Source organism: Chrysoperla carnea, chromosome 1 (assembly GCF_905475395.1).
Source record: "Chrysoperla carnea chromosome 1, inChrCarn1.1, whole genome shotgun sequence".
NCBI classification, from domain to species: domain Eukaryota; kingdom Metazoa; phylum Arthropoda; class Insecta; order Neuroptera; family Chrysopidae; genus Chrysoperla; species Chrysoperla carnea.
The window spans coordinates 118,143,468-118,160,502 of record NC_058337.1 but is presented as its reverse complement, the minus strand read 5'-3'; the positions used below and the strand labels follow the sequence as shown (position 1 = coordinate 118,160,502).

Below are 17,035 nucleotides of genomic sequence, written 5' to 3'. Positions count from 1 at the left end.
ATCATATGGGTTAAACATTTAAAAGTGTGAGTTATTTTCCGACATGTTTTCTAAGCCACGCCTCCATGTCAGTTTCCAATAGAATAAATTTATGTAAGAATAAAAAACTAAATTATTAAAACTACGTTTAGTTTTTATGTTCAGGGTTTGTTTAGCTTACTAAACTTAGATGGCAGCACGGTCTGAACTGACCACGTGACCTAATTTGACGCTCAAACTCAGAGTCAAGCGTCAGCATGCAAATAGTCATCCTATTTTCAATAAAAGGAAGATTTTTATCAAAATATTCATAACTAGAACTTTGTGTATATTCAAAACAAATAAAGAGCTCTAGTCTAGAACCTAGAAAATCTTGCTCTTTCTCTATCTTCGCATTTGTTTAGGATCTTAACGAACATAAACGAAATGATAAAACCGAAGCGAAAAAAAAAATGGATGTGAGTTGCATGACGCATAGTGGTTGTTTATTGTCAAGTACGTTGTGTGTGGCTCCACATGTATTGTTCGAACATTTGTTTTGACAGGTCAGCCATAGATAAGACATTTTAATAATAATTAGATTAATACTAAGCTTTAAATAAATGATTAGATTAAAACACATTCGAATATTAGTCACTAAACAATACACACCGCTTCTTTCTATTAGTTTATGAATTTTAAATGTACACGATTTTATTAAAATTAATATAATAATAATTAATTTGTAATGGAGACAATTGGTGATGTGGTTCGCTATGGTATTTGTAAACAAAATGTTATTGTCAGTTTAATGCAAAAAGATGCGAATTTGGATGCGAATACGCTTTTAGTGGGTACATTAGTTCGTATTATACAAGAAGTTGATCATAAATATATTGGTAAATATTAAAAAAAATGTTTGATACTGTTAACTGGTTTATACATATGGGTTTTAAAAATTCCTTTGTAATGTTGTATTTAAAATTCAAGCTTATGGGCTTTGGAAACACTCTTATTTTTCTTTATTTTTCATACTATTTGCTATTAAAAATACTAACAAATTCAATTGCAGTCCTATGATATAGTTAGGGCGCTGATAGCAAAAAATATTCATCGTTTGCCAGATGATGATTTGATTATGATTATTTGGCGACTAGATAAGTAGCTATCGAGATACCATTTGGATCAAAATTATCATATAGGGTGTCTCTAAAGGATCTGCACAACGATCGACCAGATATAGTCTAACTTTAAATAAATCGATTTAGCTACACTTAGTACCAGGTTGGTAACACGAAATGCTATTTTGCTAAAATTGGGTATATTGACATTATATTCGCTTGGCTCGCAAGATGGTTTCAAGAGATTGACCCTCGTGGTGGCCTTCGCGTCACAGAAAATAACATAACATGAATTATAAGAAAACTTAAAAAGTACTTACTAAAAAAGTAATACATATAACTAAAAAACATAATTTGGGAAAGGGGTTCGAATTCCCGAGGGATTGCAATGAAAAAAACAAAAGTTTCCCGAAGATTTGAAGTAATTCCGCGTCGAATGTAAAAAATCGCATCTTCCTAGCATGTATAGAACTGAAAAACATAATTTTGATGATTTTTCCGATTTTCCTGATGGTTAATTTGACTGTTTTTCGGACCGATAGCAGAAAATACCATCTTTCTAGCATGTATACAACAGAAAACGTAATGTTGGATGGTCTTTTTCCTATTTTCTGAGGGAGCTGCAATGGAAAAATTAAAATTTTCCGATTTTTCCGAATTCCGAATCGAATGCAAAAAACCTCACCCTTTTAGCACGTCAAGAAGTGCCGGAAGAGTACAGGACAATAAAGCCTACATAAAAATGAAATTGATCATCAATCCATTGGCGTAGAACGTGGGGCTTTTAAATTTCAAACCCTCCGGAATTCTACGTCCATGGAGATAAAGGATTGTAAGTATTGAAATTAGATTCAGTAAATCGTGTATTACAAAAAGGGTACATTTGGTAAGAACATCGTTTTACGTACACTTTCCCCATTACCTAAATTGCTATCAGTCCCCTATATATTTTGAAAAAAAAAAATCAAACATTTAATATATTTACTAATTGTTTAAAAAAAATATTAATATACAGCAATCCAAGTATGGGATTATGAAAATCGCGCACCAATTTGGAAAAACACCGTATGGTTTTGTCCATTAGAATATGTGATCCCACTTGACTCACAAATTTGGGAATATATACCACCGATAGCATCACCATTGGATCGTGTGCGTTTAGTACAGGATATTGATTTATGTGAATATTTTAAATTATTAAAGCCTGGTCTCTATATTAACTTCACATATGATAGACAGCAAATGAAAGGCTTGATTAAATATATTGGTCCGGTTAATAAGGGACAAGGTTTTTACATTGGCGTTCAATTATTGGTAAATATTTTTTGGTTTATTTATGATTTTTTTGTTTCTATTTTGGGGCAAAATTTTATTCGTAGTTCGACTTCTTTCCAAAATAAATTACACATTACCTACTTGTAGGCAGAGGTGGGTTAACGAATAGGCGGCTTAGGCAACTGCCTAGGGGTCCGGGGAAAAGGTTAAAAGAGAAAATGAGACGCGAAAGATGCCAAGATATTTATGAAAATAACAAAATTTGCAAATGTAGGGTGATATCGACATAAAATTTTTATAGTTCTAGATCTAAAAAGTGATTTTGAGTTCACTGGATCATGGATTTGAGTCAATAGGGAATATTTATGAAATTTAAATTTGATTCAAATATTTTTCTTCCGTAACTTTAATGACTGAATATTTCAACTAAACCATTATTTTAGTAATTAATATCTTTTTAATTACTTAAAATTAATTAATAAAAGTACAAATTCAGTGAGGACATTTAAAAATTTCTAAAACGGAAATTCAAATTTTTATACGGACGTGACATCAAAGTACGGGTTTGTCAAATTTATTGACATACTGTATGATATTAATTACTTACATTTTATATGATATTTCTTTTTATTAGAGAACTTAATAATAACGAGTGTAAATTCTGTGTTGTAAATTCATTTTTTTAAATGTAAATTATACATTGAACTGTCACCAATTGACAGATCACGTACTTATACGTCATCAACAGAGAGCGCCAAAAGACGCGTTTAAATATCTCAAAATTATAATGTATTTTAAATATTTTTGTATACTTAAATACAGTATTTTAAGCAGTATTTATATTTTTTACTTTGTTATAACGGTGTAAACAATGAATTAAAAATATAAAAAAAATACATGAATATTCCCTATTGAGTCATGAATTATTAGGGCGCGTTTTTTATACTGTATATTGGAGTATGAGTTTGAAAGCTATAGACATATCAAGTTTTATACTTTTTTCTGGCCGGGATTGTATTTATAGTAAAGAAGTCGAATTAAACGATTTATAAAAAAAAATACCACCACTCTAACGTATTTACTTACATAATTAATTTTTACGCTTTTGGGCTTTGGGTTAGGATTTTGCACACTTTTTTCTTTTTAGTTTTGCTTATGACAAATTCACATTAAAACAAATACTTCAGCAGTAATCCAATCAATAATGAATTTTGACTTCGAAAATTGAGTTCAAAGTTGATTTTTGATACAAAACTTTTTTTAAAAAAAGTTTTAAAATTAAGTTAGTACAAGCACCAAGGCAATTTTAGACTTGGGGTTGAAATTATTTGTATCTTATTTTGAACTTTGATGACGAATTTTGTTATAACTTTATGAATGTAGACGAAAAATAAGAATACTATTTTACGATATCTGTTTTAACTTTAAATATTTTTTTTAAAATTTACGCCGACTTGGAAAAATTTATGAAAACATCATCCATCTACGGTTTTACCATAAAACCAATGTTAGATATGCCTACTTTAGAAGTCATTTATTTAATTAAAATCAGACACTCCCTCCTAAAATTTTCAGAATTGATTTAGACTTAGTCCAACTTCTTAAAAATCTGTTCATTTTTTTGTATTTTTCTTGCGAAATATGTATTTTTGAGCAATTTTTCAAAATTTCGTTGTAAAAAGCAAACATGCATTTTTTTACTAGGGTCTAAATTTAGATCATCTGGCCGAGTAACTTTCGAAAAGGATTTTTTTTTGTCAAATTTTAAATTATTTTTTAGTTTTATTCAGATAACTACAACATTAAAAATTTTAGTCTATAGCGAAATTAGCAGTATATCGCATAAGACTTTGTAATACGTGAGTTTCCAATGAATTCGGATTGTCTATTTGACTTTGATACGCAATGTTTAGGATAATTTTTAACGAATAGAAGTTTTTGTGTAAAAAATCAACTTTGGATGCTATTTTAGCGACACTCCGCTATTTTTGATCTTATTCAATGGGAAAAATTATATTAGAAGATAGTATGAATGTAGATATTTCCGTGGAGGAATACATGTCGATATATCATCTATTCTCGTGCCATCTGTAAACTTCAAAAAGTTTTTATCTTGCTACATTTATAATATAGTCCGCGGGACAGCACCCTTTTTATTAAATGGACAATGCATACTTGGAACTTCTTGAGTGGCTTCTTTTTGGTGGGTCTACCAAACTTGATCTCTAAGCGAAAGTGCTGCGTTTTCAAATGAGCGTCATATTTAAGCTACAGATCTGAAAAAACGCATCTAGGAATTTGTTGGACACTATGACCACGATAATATTAATAATTATTAAATAATTCAGCTAAAGTGAAATATGTATGTTTTGAAAAAAAAATTTTTAAGTACGACATGTTCGAGGTGGTAGACAAGCTCATCAGGGCAAAATATTTAACTGCTGCGTATTTTCAGACCGATAGATTAAATATGACGTTATCATGCTTATCTGAAAACGCAGCGCTATCGAAAAAAGTCGTAGAGAGAAAGTTTTGTTTAATCGCCAAAAGTAAGCCACTCACGAAGTTTCAAGTATATATTAATCATTTAACAAAAAGGTTGCTATCGCGCGGACTACTATAAGCCGTTAGATTCGACCGTGTAATAGACTTTGTGGCAATAATGTATACTGACTGCTTTTCCTTCCCAAACAGGGTGAATTTAAAAAATATGGAAATACGAATGGTACAAGTGGGAAACAAACATATTTTAAGTGCAGCGATCAAAGTGGATTATTTATCACAGCTGCTGATATTATTTTAAACGATAATTTTATTGAACACAAATTAAATAAAAATTTCGACGAATTTGATTTTCCAAATAATCTGTTATCAAACGAAAAAAACACGGATCGACATTTGATTGATAATTTAGTTGAGTCGACTAAAAAACTAAAAATCGATTCACATTTACGCCTGTTAAATGGCGTTAAAAATGGAAAAGCTGATGATGCAATTAAATTATTGTCTGATTGGCCACAAAAAATTTTATCGGATTGCCCATCAGAGCAAATAAAGTCAACGAATACAATGAATCGACGAAATTCATCGGATACGAAGTCAAATACTCGGACAGCGTCAATGGATACTAAAACTAAAGACGTAGCATCCAAATCGAGTACTGGATCTGGTGGAGGGGCAGCGCATTCATCTTATAACTCAGAGATTTTATATCAACACCCAAGTAATACAGGTACCAATGAAGTGGATTTAATTGAAATAATACAAGGGGAATGGCCAGCAGAAGCTGGGGATACAATAGCACCGGCGCTAAATACGACTGCAACAAATGTTGCCGCACGAATATCAGAATTTGAACGGAATAAAAGTATAAATCCAATATCACATATTATACATCCGACAAAGAAAAAAGTGCATCGACGTGTAACTACGTCATCAGTGCCGTCAATACATTCTACGTTATCGTCAAGTGGACAACAGGATTTGATTAATTTGAAATCGAATCAGTTTCTTTCCAGAAAACGACTCAATACCGGTAAGTGTTCTTTTTATAATTTTAAAATTAATCTTAACATAGTTGTGCCCAAAAAAAAAAATTCGATAATATTCCATGCTCATATAAATTAAGTTAAACAATTTCTTTCACTTTGTTAGAACACGAAATTACTTCACGGTTCACATTGAACGCCTCAATTTTTTGCATAGTTAATAGAGTCGCGGTTTATTCTAGCAAAAAACAAGTGAAAACAAACAATTGACTGAGTTAACTGTTGAAATACCATGTATAGACAGTGTTGATGAAGCAATCGTTTGTTTTTTGACGTCACGTTAATAAAAAAAGATATCCACTTTTAAATAGCTACACACACACTGATATTCCCATATTAATGCATACTATAAAATTTGCACCTAATAAGCGCCCTCGTGGGTAAACAGTGATGTTTACAAAAAAATGTTTCAAACAAAAGTTGTTTATTTTTTTATAAAGAACATTTTTACATTTAAACTTTTGTTCTATCTCTAACGGTTTACAAGATGGGTCCTACGGACCCAAGACCCAATTGACCCATATTGCTCATTTACGAACTTGACCTCAGTTTTTAGGTCCTGAGTACGCTATAAAAATTTCATCTTGATATCTCTTTTCGTTTTTGAGTTATCGTATCCACAGACGGACGGACGGACAACCGGAAATGGACTAATTAGGTGATTCTATGAACACCTATACCAAAATTTTTTTCGTAGCATGAATATTTTTAGGCGTTACAAACTTTGGACTAAACCTAATATACTATGTATATTTCATATATACATGGTATAAAAATGTCTGAGTGTATACGTAATATTTAGCATAATTATAAACTTATTTTCTGAACTCTAATTTCAACGGTCTTACAACATGGCATGTCAGGAAGATTTGAAAATTTGAAAATAAACAAATTAAATTTACAAAAATTAAAAATTCTCCGATAAATTTTTCGGGTACGGAATCCTAAACTCGCATTTGAAACATAGCTAAAAACACTCTCCATTAAATTACTTTTCAAACGAAACAAAAAAAATCAAATTGGTTCATCCGTTTAGGCGCTACGATGCCACAGACAAACAGACACAGACTCAAAGCGGTCAAACTTATACCACCCTTTTGTCGGTTGGGGGGTTAAAAATAAATAAATTTTCGCGGTGAAAAGTTGAATAACATGGAAAATTCGTAGTGGATTCGGGTAAATTCGATTCTGTATCATTTTCGTATGGTATTAGTAAGAAGCTATCTAACAAGTTAATTATAATTAAATTGTATTTGTCTCGTTTAATTCTTACTTAGAGAGGTTTCACTGTACAACACAAAGTGTATATAAAAAGCATTACCCGCAGCAAAACACTTCAATATTTATCATACAATATTCTTCGTGAACAACATTAACTTTTTTTAATTTTAATTTTACGGTAAAAATGACGCCTTTACTTACTTAAAATATATATATATATATATATATATATATATATATATATATATAGATGTACGCGTCTAAATATAGTACACGGCGTCGTCATGTGTATTCACTCACATCGAATACATAGCATGAGTGTAATGTGTGTTAAGCGTCGTGGCGCACCTCCGTAAAGCTATAAATAGTTTTTTTTTTAATCGTGTACCATATTTTTTTATAATTAAAAAAAAAAATAATTATTTATTTTGGAAATATGGCGTTAGGTGATTACGAAGTCGATTTAAGTCATATACCAGTATTTGTTTTAGAATATTTTAGTAAGTACGGAAGTGTTTTCTATTTAAAAAAAAAAAAAAAAAGAATATTGTTTACAAGTATAACTTCCGGTTTGTGTGAAAAAAGAAATGTGTTCGAAAAGTTTTCTCAGTTCCGGGAATAGTTTAATGTTGTCTTTTTTTGTATCACCTGTTTGAAATGTGACGTTATGTGAAATTTCATACAAGTGTTCAAAATATTTTCAAATGATTTTAATTATTGACAGAAAAACAATTCAGATAATTTGTTCATTGAATGGCATTGATTTCTAGGAACCCGTATCATGAAAATGGGAAATCTACATACGATTGCCTTAAAAACTATTTGACGTACGAAATTGAAATTTTTTTATTATGAGAAATGTAAATAATTATACTGCCCGAAAAATAAACTATGAAAAAAAAATTTCGTCTCTGTCATTTTTGGGAATTATATCAGCTTGCACGTCATTGCCGCTAGCTTAGTAGGTTTGGTCAGCAGTAATGCCTTCACTCGGAAAGCTGAGGCCTATTCAAATATATAGTGCAAAAAGTTCATTAACCATTGTTAAACCTTCCAATCTACTTTAGAAAACCCTGTCCCAAAACGTCAGAGCGTCGGCTCTACAAGACTGTACATTGACGCAGAAAATGTTCTATCGTATTTTCTTATCATTAGATTCCTTTCCTATTCACCATAACTTTTCGTGGGAGTAATACAAATCTGTGATCTGAAGGATCTATTATGTTTTTTATCTGCAGACCAAGTTCAAGTCTAGGGAAGGATATCTCTATGGACATTAAAAAAATCTCATTCATATATAATTATAATTTTCAAAACGAAGTAATGGTTATTGGTATGGCTCAGACCCCTATGTGGTGAGCATCTATGCTCCTTTTCCTTGCCAAGGTTAATGAAAGTTAGAAGAAGTTTTGAATCATCATGATTTTCCGTACAAACCTGTATACTTTAGAAGTAATAATTCTTATTTATTGCAAGTCGGAGCTTCTTCGTTTTCTGGTTAGAAAATTTTATGTTTATTTGTTCACTTTTTATTTTTCAGATCCTCCACCAGCAAAATTAAATCAAAACAATCAAGAATCAAACAATGTCTCAACGCAACCAATTTATGATACTCCGGAACGAAGCCATAGTCCCACCAACAATTCGAATATACTACAAAATGACGATAAATATTCAAATAATAATTATCTAGACAATTATGGTTTGGGTATTGGATCATTAGTAGAAGTGAACACTGATGTTAGTGATCCAATTTATGGTGTAATCCGTTGGATTAGTCCATATTCACCACGTATCGTTGGGGTAGAACTCGAAGAAGAACAATCACATTTACCAATTGAACTAACTGATGGTACATACAATGGACAACGATATTTTAAATGTACACCGGGCAAAGGATTATTTGTTCCCGCTCAACAGTGTCATGTTGATCAACGGTTTCAAGATGACGACAATCCTGGCCATCATATTCATAATGATCTAGGAATGAAACAGAATAATGATGGTACATTGGTGAAAGATCAATCGAATGTTGTTATGGATCCAACAATGTTTGGACAAATCGATTGTCCGGTAATTGAAGGGAGCGTGCCGCCATTATGCATGCAAAGTGAATTACAAGTGGAAGAGATGTGTGGTAAATTTCGTGGTATTCAAGGACATCATAATTCATGTTATTTGGATGCAACATTATTTGCAATGTTTGCATGCACGGGGGTATTTGATAGTCTTTTGTTTCGACCTCAATCGCATTTAGATATTGAAAGATACGAAGAAGTGCAAAAAGTGTTACGGGAAGAGATTGTGAATCCATTACGACAAAATTTATATGTGCGGGCGGATCGCGTTATGAAATTACGTACGTTGTTGGAGCAACTTAGTTCTGTTACAGGTATGTTTTTGGAAATATATTTTTCTATGAGGTCTATCGTCGCTGCGTTGTTATTATATTAACTTCATGATAATACCAATATATAATATATATAACATTATATCGATGACGTCATTTATTGTGATAACAATCGCAACACGTATTTGAAGAACAGAATGATTTAGATGATAAAATTCTAAGAAAGAACGCCCTTCCATGATTTCTACATTACTGGAAAACCTGGAAACGTCAGGGAATTAAAATTTTACTGTAAAAGGCAGAAAAATGTCGGGAATATCAAAAAATTTTATTTTTTTTTTTATACGGACCATTTAAAAAATGGTGCATGTGATTGTAATATATTGAGTCATATTTTTAATATTACGGTTTTCCCTGTTCGTTATTTGTAAAATTTTCGTTCCAATTTCTTTCAAAGTAATTTAAAAGAATAATTTGTTGGGAATTTTTGAATTATTCAACTGAAAAATCTTAAAAAGATAGGGAATTTTATTTCGCAAAAAACAGTAGCCACTATGCCTTCTAGTTTTTGCATACAACTAATAAGATACAAAACTCGATTTTTTGTTGGGAAAACAAAATTCTATTTTTATGTTGTTTTTTCGAATATACTTGCTTAATTATATATATATGAACTTATTTGTATTTTTGTTTTCATAAACAGGTTTAACAAGTGAAGAAAAAGATCCCGAAGAATTTCTAAATAGTTTATTAGCACAAATTTTACGAGCAGAGCCATTTTTGAAGCTTAGCTCAGGACAAGAAGCATTTTACTACCAATTATTCGTCGAGAAAAATGAACGCTTAACATTACCCTCTGTTCAACAACTCTTCGAACAAAGCTTTCTTGCGTCAAATATCAAGTTAAAAGAAGTACCATCATGCCTTATAATACAAATGCCACGTTTTGGCAAATCTTATAAAATGTATCCGCGTATAATACCGTCACAAGTACTGGATGTCACAGATATTATTGAAGATTCACCTCGACAATGCACCGTCTGTGGAAAACTAGCCGAATATGAGTGTTTGCAATGTTTTGATCCATGTGGTGAAGGTTTAGAAGGTACAGCATATTGTCAATCGTGTCGGGAACGAAAACATGGTGATTCGACAGGACGTAGTGGGCATAAACCAACACCGTTACGTGTGCCAGCCGATTTTCGTATTATGGCTGAACATTGTCCTTCCCCACCACGGTTGTATATGGAATTGTTTGCTGTTGTGTGTATTGAAACGTCACATTATGTAGCATTTGTTAAGTGTGGATCGGGCCATGATGCGCCATGGTGTTTCTTTGATTCAATGGCGGATAGAAAAGGTTTGTTTTTGTTTATATTAATTGAGTTTTAAAAATCGCTTTTATACAGTAAGTTCTAAAAGTACTTAGCCGTCTTTTGAGAAGAACAATATTTTTTTTCATAAATAAAATATATTCAGCAGAAATTTTTGAAGTTTCAGAAATTTTACATTTCGAAAAAATTAAAGAAAATTGAAAAAATACACTCGCACCAGAAGTCGAACCCGGACCTCTTGGATTCATGCCAAGCGTTGTTTATAAGTTAACATTAAGTTTTTTATTTATTATTTGTGTTTGTTTACTAAACTCTTGTATACACATTTATTTACCGCTAAAGTCTCTCGATAGACAAAGAGAATTGAAAAACAAACAAAAAATTCTATGAGTTGAAAAAATTACTTTCTGTGCCTGGAACTCGTATGGCAAAACTGGCTAAGGTACTTGGCATGAATACTAGAGGTCCTCATTCGACTCCAGAGCCGAATTTTTTTTCATTTGGCATCCTCTCTTGAATCTCTTCTCAAATTTGTAACACGAAAATTTTCATTGTGGCATATATAGTGTTTCATAGCCCCTTCACCTTGGAAGTTTGTAGTTTTAATATTGTTTTGAACTTGTATTTATTTTTAGGTGAACAAAATGGGTACAATATTCCTGAAATCGTAGCATGTCCTGGTTTAGCCAGTTGGTTGGGTGAGGATGCTGGATCATTACCGCCCCGCGCACCTCAATTACCAGAACCAGCACGACGCTTATTATGTGATGCATATTTATGTTTATATCAAAGTTCTGATATTATGATGTATCGATAAAACAATAAAACCTAATCTCTTTATTTATAAAAATAATAATAATTTTTAAGTATTTATTCAAGACTTATTGAAAACACAAAGAAAAGTTTCATGAAAACTTAACAATATTTAATTTCATAATTTTAAAATGAAGAAAAATGTATTTTATTCAAATAAATCCGCGAAAAAATTGACTCTTCTTAAAAATAACGACTTGGAGTTTGTCTCGGAAAAAACATCCACATTAATGGAAACATACACATTGTTTTGTCTCACTTTGTGTGCCTATCAGATTATGGAGGTTGATTAGTTTTGTTTAAAAAATAATATTAGATTTAATTTTGTTAGAAAATTTATTGAAAATTTTATTAATATTTCTTGTTTTGTTTCTAAAAGCTCTTCACAGACATATCGTGAGATATTCACAGCGACAAGGAACATTTATAACTTGCTTTTGTTTTAGAAATGAAATTCCAATGATCATAATACATTGTAAAATTGTTAAATCGAGTTTGTATCTTGTTTATCTGAATGAAATCATTGCGGAAAATTTCGAATTTCGAGGTGATAGATATATTCGTAGTGGTAATGAATATTTCACGATAACTTGTGGGATGCCTAAAAGTTTTATAATGTTTATACATGAAAATAAAAATAGTTTTCGACTGAGCTAAATATTTTAATAATGAAGATTATAAATAATAGCGTAGAGTTTAATTATTACTGTTCGGATAAACAAGGTAATTATTAAAAACGATAAGTTTAAAAAATTGTGGATTTGTAATTGATAATTACGATTATTAAAGATTGTTTTGAATTGTTTATAGTCCTAGAACCAGCATACATTTTCTGGAATTATTTTTACATGGCTAAAAATTTGTTTAGGCGAAGTTATTAAGTAGTTCGATAACACCGAGGGTTTTAAAATTGATGAATATTTGTTTTTTTCTTATTTTAAAAGAAAGATAATTGACTCTCTGACTAGACTTCGGCCAGACCTTCGACAAAGCTATGTGTCTGTAGTCCGATACTTTGAAATTTGAAGTTACAGCAAATAATTACGGGAAATGTATGACTCTTTTACTATTAGAAAAAAAAATTAATTTTCGTTCGAATCTTATGAAAAATGTCCAAGCATTACATTTTTACCTAGCGTATTTCACACACTGATGCGTTTTGAGGTACAATCGTTAGTGCTCACACTGAGCGATCACCATTTGGCCCAGAAACGCTGTTTTTGGCCAAACGTGTAAATGGTGTGTTTTACAGGTAAAATTGTTTCAACAGAAAAATTTACTATTTGAAAAATTATTTTTAATCACCGAACCAAAAAAGGAGGTTGTTATGAGTTTGATCGCTATTTGTGTGTGTGTGTGTCTATCTATGGCATCGTAGCTCCTAAACGGATGAGCCGATTTAGATTTTTGTTTTTGAAAGGTAATTTAATGGAAAATGTTCTTTGCTATGTTTTAAGCAAGTCGGTTCAGTTTGGAGAGAGAGAAAAGCATTTGGCGGGAATTTCTTAAATTTGATAAATTTTATTTGTTATACCCGGCATATGCGTAGTATATTAATTTTTGTCTTAAGCAGGACACACTCGTAGCGGTAACACACTGTACAGGTTTGCCGGACAAACTCACACATACGGTCAGATATTCTCGGTCGCCTGCACAGATATGCCCACATTGGCTGGCATACACGCTTCGGTTTATCTAACAGGTAAACCTCTCCGATAGTAACGTGTATGCTCGCTCTTAAGTTTGTAACGCTTAAAATATAAATCATAGAAACAACTTTTGGTATAGATTAAAAATTCCTAAGTTTTAATTCTTTCTGTTTGTCCGGCTGTTTGCCTGTCTGTCAAAAATGAAAAAAAGGTAACGAGCTTAAATTTTAACAGCATTTACATCTAAAATATCTCGTATGCTTGAAGTTCGTAAACGTACAAAATCCGACAATGAGTAATGGATCTATGTGACCCGAAATATAGTAAGTACACCCAAAAATTATAATGTGTTCAAACATTTATGCGCAAATAATTAATTCTTTTAGTTGATATCTTCATTTTTTTTTAAATCTAAAACTCGTATTTCGAAAACATTCTCTAATTTTTAGGAAGTCCATACTTCGTGTACTTTTTAATGTGAATTATCCATTTTAAAAAATTTAATTAGGTTTTTTTTGAATAAAGGCCTGAATAAAAAAAGAATCTGAACTAATAATGGGCTTTAAAAAGATTGTTTCAAATCGAAATCACATCAATTAATGCTAATTAGAAGCTAAATTTAGCTAATAATATAGAATATAAAACAATTGATTTGCTAATTTAGTATTTTAGTGATAAAGTCATTTACAAATTTTATTACTATCGGGTCAGTAAAGAATTTTGGACGTCATAATGTTGAGTTGTCGTTTTGAATGTTAAGTTAAAAAAAATGCTTGGAATGACGACTTTACATTAGGATGTATAAAATTATTCAGCACTGACTTTTATTTTTTTTAAAAGTTCTTTGTAAATATCTAGTTTTTCTTTTCTGGAAAACTGTATATATCATAATAATTATAATAATGTTTATTAAACAAAAAAATTAGATGTTCAATTTTCAAAAAAAAAAAAAAAAAAATTGAATTTTTTTTTAAATAAACGTAATAATTTTTCTAACATGAAAATTGTTAAATTTAAATTGATTTTTTTCTCCTTAAAAGAATTTTATCGAGATTAAGGAATCGAATAAAAATATCACCCTCATTGAATATTCATCAATTTCAAGCTTGTCTCGTAATACTTGTCTCGTAATATAAAATTTTCCAGGTCATTTGAAAAAGCTATGAATATTTTTATAGAGAAAATTTGTTAGACAAGTCAATGAAATAGGTATATATTATATTTTTTAATCTAACGTGTATTTAAGGTAACATTTACAGGATTCCGTGGAGCAAAAATTACTATTATTGAAAAAAATACTTAAATTACATTTAATAGGGACTATTCATGAAATTTAAACTGGGCTGGACATTTGAACAAAACCATTAATTTAGTAATTAATATCTTTTTAATTACTTAAAATTAATTAATAAAAGTACAAATTCAGTGAGAGAAATTAAATTTCTAAAACGGAAATTCAAATTTTAACACTGATGTAGCGTCATGGTATGTGGCTTGTCAGACTTGTTGACATACTGCATGGTATTCATTTCTTATATTTTGTATGGTATTACCATGGACATATACCATAATTACTATATACGTGAGAATTACACCTATATTGAACAGTACATTGAACTGTCACTAACTCACAGATCACATATTACATACTACGTCATCAACATAGAGCGCCAAAAGGACTGCGTTTAAACATCTCAAAATTATTCTATATTTTAAATATTTTTTTTACACTTAATTACAGCATTTACATTAAACAGTATTTATATTTTTTACTATGTTATAACGGTGAAACGATTTCTTAATTTCTTAATTAATTAAATTAAGTTCTTCCTTCACTTTCATCTAATATTTCTATGATTTCATCTTTAATAATTAATTCTGTTTCTAATTCCTGTTGAAGTTTAACATGTTCTCCGTGAACATAATGTAGATTTTTATTATTAATTGAACAAATTTGCTCATTATATGATTTATCACAAACACCAAGTGTATTTGCATTGGCATTATTTTTATCTGCGCTTACTTGACTAGACAAAGATTGAGTTAGTTGAAATTCTAATCTAGTCGCACTGTTGGTATTTTGTTCTTTTACGGATTTTTCTTCCGAATGAATTCTTTTATGTCGAATTAAATTGAATTTATGTTTATAACATCTTCCGCAATAATCACATAAAAAAGGTTTTTCTCCAGAATGAATTCGTTGTTTATGGTCAAGTAAATTAATTCTCGAGGTAAATTTTTTTTCACAAAAAATACATGAAAATGGTTTTTCATCTGTATGAATTCGTTTATCTTCAACTAAACTAGTTTTATCATAAACATTATATGAAAAATGATTTTTTTCTGAATATCTTTTCTTATGGCGAACTAAACTATATTTCTCAACAAATTTTTGATCACAAACATCACATGTGAATTGTTTTTCTCTTGAATGCAATTTTGGATTAATTAAATTTCTAGCCAGAGTAGCTGTAGTAAATCTTTCATCACAACTATCAGATGTAAAAGGTTTTTCTCTCACATGAATTAGTTTATGTTCAATTAATTGCATTTTTCTATTAAATTTTTGATCACAAACATCGCATGTGAAAGGTTTTTCTCTTGAATGCAATTTTTGTTCAATGAAGTTTCCAATCATGGTAAATGTTTTATCACAACTATCAGATTCGAAAGGTTTTTCTCTCACATGAATTAGTTTATGTTCAATTAATTGCATTTTTCTATTAAATTTTTGATCACAAACATCACATGCGTAAGGTTTACCATAATGAACTCGTATGTAAGGTTTTCCTTTTGAATGAATTCGTTTATGTTCAACTAAAAGTTTTTCACTTCTAAATATTTCATAACAAAAATCACAAGAAAACCAAATTTGAACTGGTTGAATTTCCTCCAAATCACTTTCATCCGATATTTCTATTGTTTCTTCTTTAATCAATAATTCTGTTTGTAATTCTTGTTGAAGCTTAATCTGTTCCTTGCTAATGTACGGTAAGCTTTTGCTATTTAATGAATTATAAGACATTTTAATTAATAAATTTAATTTTCATTTACAGTTTTATTTTACCCATTTACAGTTTGTAGGGACCACTGTCAAATAAAACAAAAGTTTATTGTTGCTTCGATACCATGGATATAGGAATATTAAAATTAGTACATCCATGTTCGATACAAAATGAATTTTAATATTCGCTCCGTGCGTGAGTTTCGTTTCCATGGTGACGATACACTACTTTAATTATAGAATTGTATGGATGCATATATAATTGTATGGATTGCATTTAAGACTTACATTTAAAATTTAATATTCTTGTCTCACAAATTTAAATAAATAATTATGATAATTTACATTTGAAAAATAATATTTGTTCAATTTGATTTCTTATTTTCACAATTTTTAATGCATTAAGTTTAATTAATTCGTGTTTTTCAATAATTTTAATTTGACATTTCTATTACATTAACATGTAAAGAATTGCAAATTAGTCATAACAGCCCCCTTTAACTCCAAAATTTTTCACTTAAAGCGCTGGCATCGATTTTATTGTCCCTACCATGACTACGCACACAACGAATAGAGTGCCGCGTAAGTGAGGTTTCATGATTGCAAATTTAGGAAAATCGTTTCTTTCCACGAGAATTGCTAACGAAATGTACCTGATTTTTCATCCCCTTCCGGGTCATATCTTTATACGGATGGGTCAGGGGTGGAGTTTATGGGCCTAGAATAAAGGAATTCCTCTTGGTCAAAATACGACGGTTTTTC

The 17,035-nt window shown here is 30.5% G+C and overlaps 2 protein-coding genes across 2 annotated transcripts; one reads left to right on the top strand and one right to left on the bottom strand.

The window, feature by feature from the left end:
- Positions 1 to 617: 617 nt before the first annotated feature.
- Positions 618 to 13,849, top strand: LOC123301222 (ubiquitin carboxyl-terminal hydrolase CYLD). Its single transcript, XM_044883960.1, has 6 exons — positions 618 to 857; positions 2,095 to 2,393; positions 5,049 to 5,889; positions 8,664 to 9,515; positions 10,177 to 10,833; positions 11,443 to 13,849. Exons 1-6 carry the CDS (start codon positions 707 to 709, stop codon positions 11,622 to 11,624), a joined length of 2,982 nt encoding a protein of 993 aa, XP_044739895.1. The 5' UTR covers positions 618 to 706; the 3' UTR covers positions 11,625 to 13,849.
- Positions 13,850 to 15,088: 1,239 nt separating this feature from the next.
- LOC123293861 (zinc finger protein 675-like) lies at positions 15,089 to 16,294 on the bottom strand. Its single transcript, XM_044874820.1, has 3 exons — positions 16,129 to 16,294; positions 15,705 to 16,086; positions 15,089 to 15,422 (listed from the first exon to the last, which is right to left on the bottom strand). Exons 1-3 carry the CDS (start codon positions 16,292 to 16,294, stop codon positions 15,089 to 15,091), a joined length of 882 nt encoding a protein of 293 aa, XP_044730755.1.
- Positions 16,295 to 17,035: the final 741 nt, after the last annotated feature.

What these genes read in the sequence shown, in the direction of transcription:
- LOC123301222 (XM_044883960.1), top strand. Translation starts at nt 707, where the DNA reads ATGGAGACAATTGGTGATGTGGTTCGCTATGGTATTTGTAAACAAAAT. An exon ending in ACATTGGCGTTCAATTATTG is followed by an intron (nt 2,394 to 5,048) that starts GTAAATATTTTT and finishes CTTCCCAAACAG; the next exon opens with GGTGAATTTAAAAAATATGG. An exon ending in GCAACTTAGTTCTGTTACAG is followed by an intron (nt 9,516 to 10,176) that starts GTATGTTTTTGG and finishes TTTCATAAACAG; the next exon opens with GTTTAACAAGTGAAGAAAAA.
- LOC123293861 (XM_044874820.1), bottom strand. Translation starts at nt 16,294, where the DNA reads ATGTCTTATAATTCATTAAATAGCAAAAGCTTACCGTACATTAGCAAG. An exon ending in AGTTCAAATTTGGTTTTCTT is followed by an intron (nt 16,087 to 16,128) that starts GTGATTTTTGTT and finishes AAAAACTTTTAG; the next exon opens with TTGAACATAAACGAATTCAT. An exon ending in AATTTAATTAATCCAAAATT is followed by an intron (nt 15,423 to 15,704) that starts GCATTCAAGAGA and finishes TTATTGCGGAAG; the next exon opens with ATGTTATAAACATAAATTCA.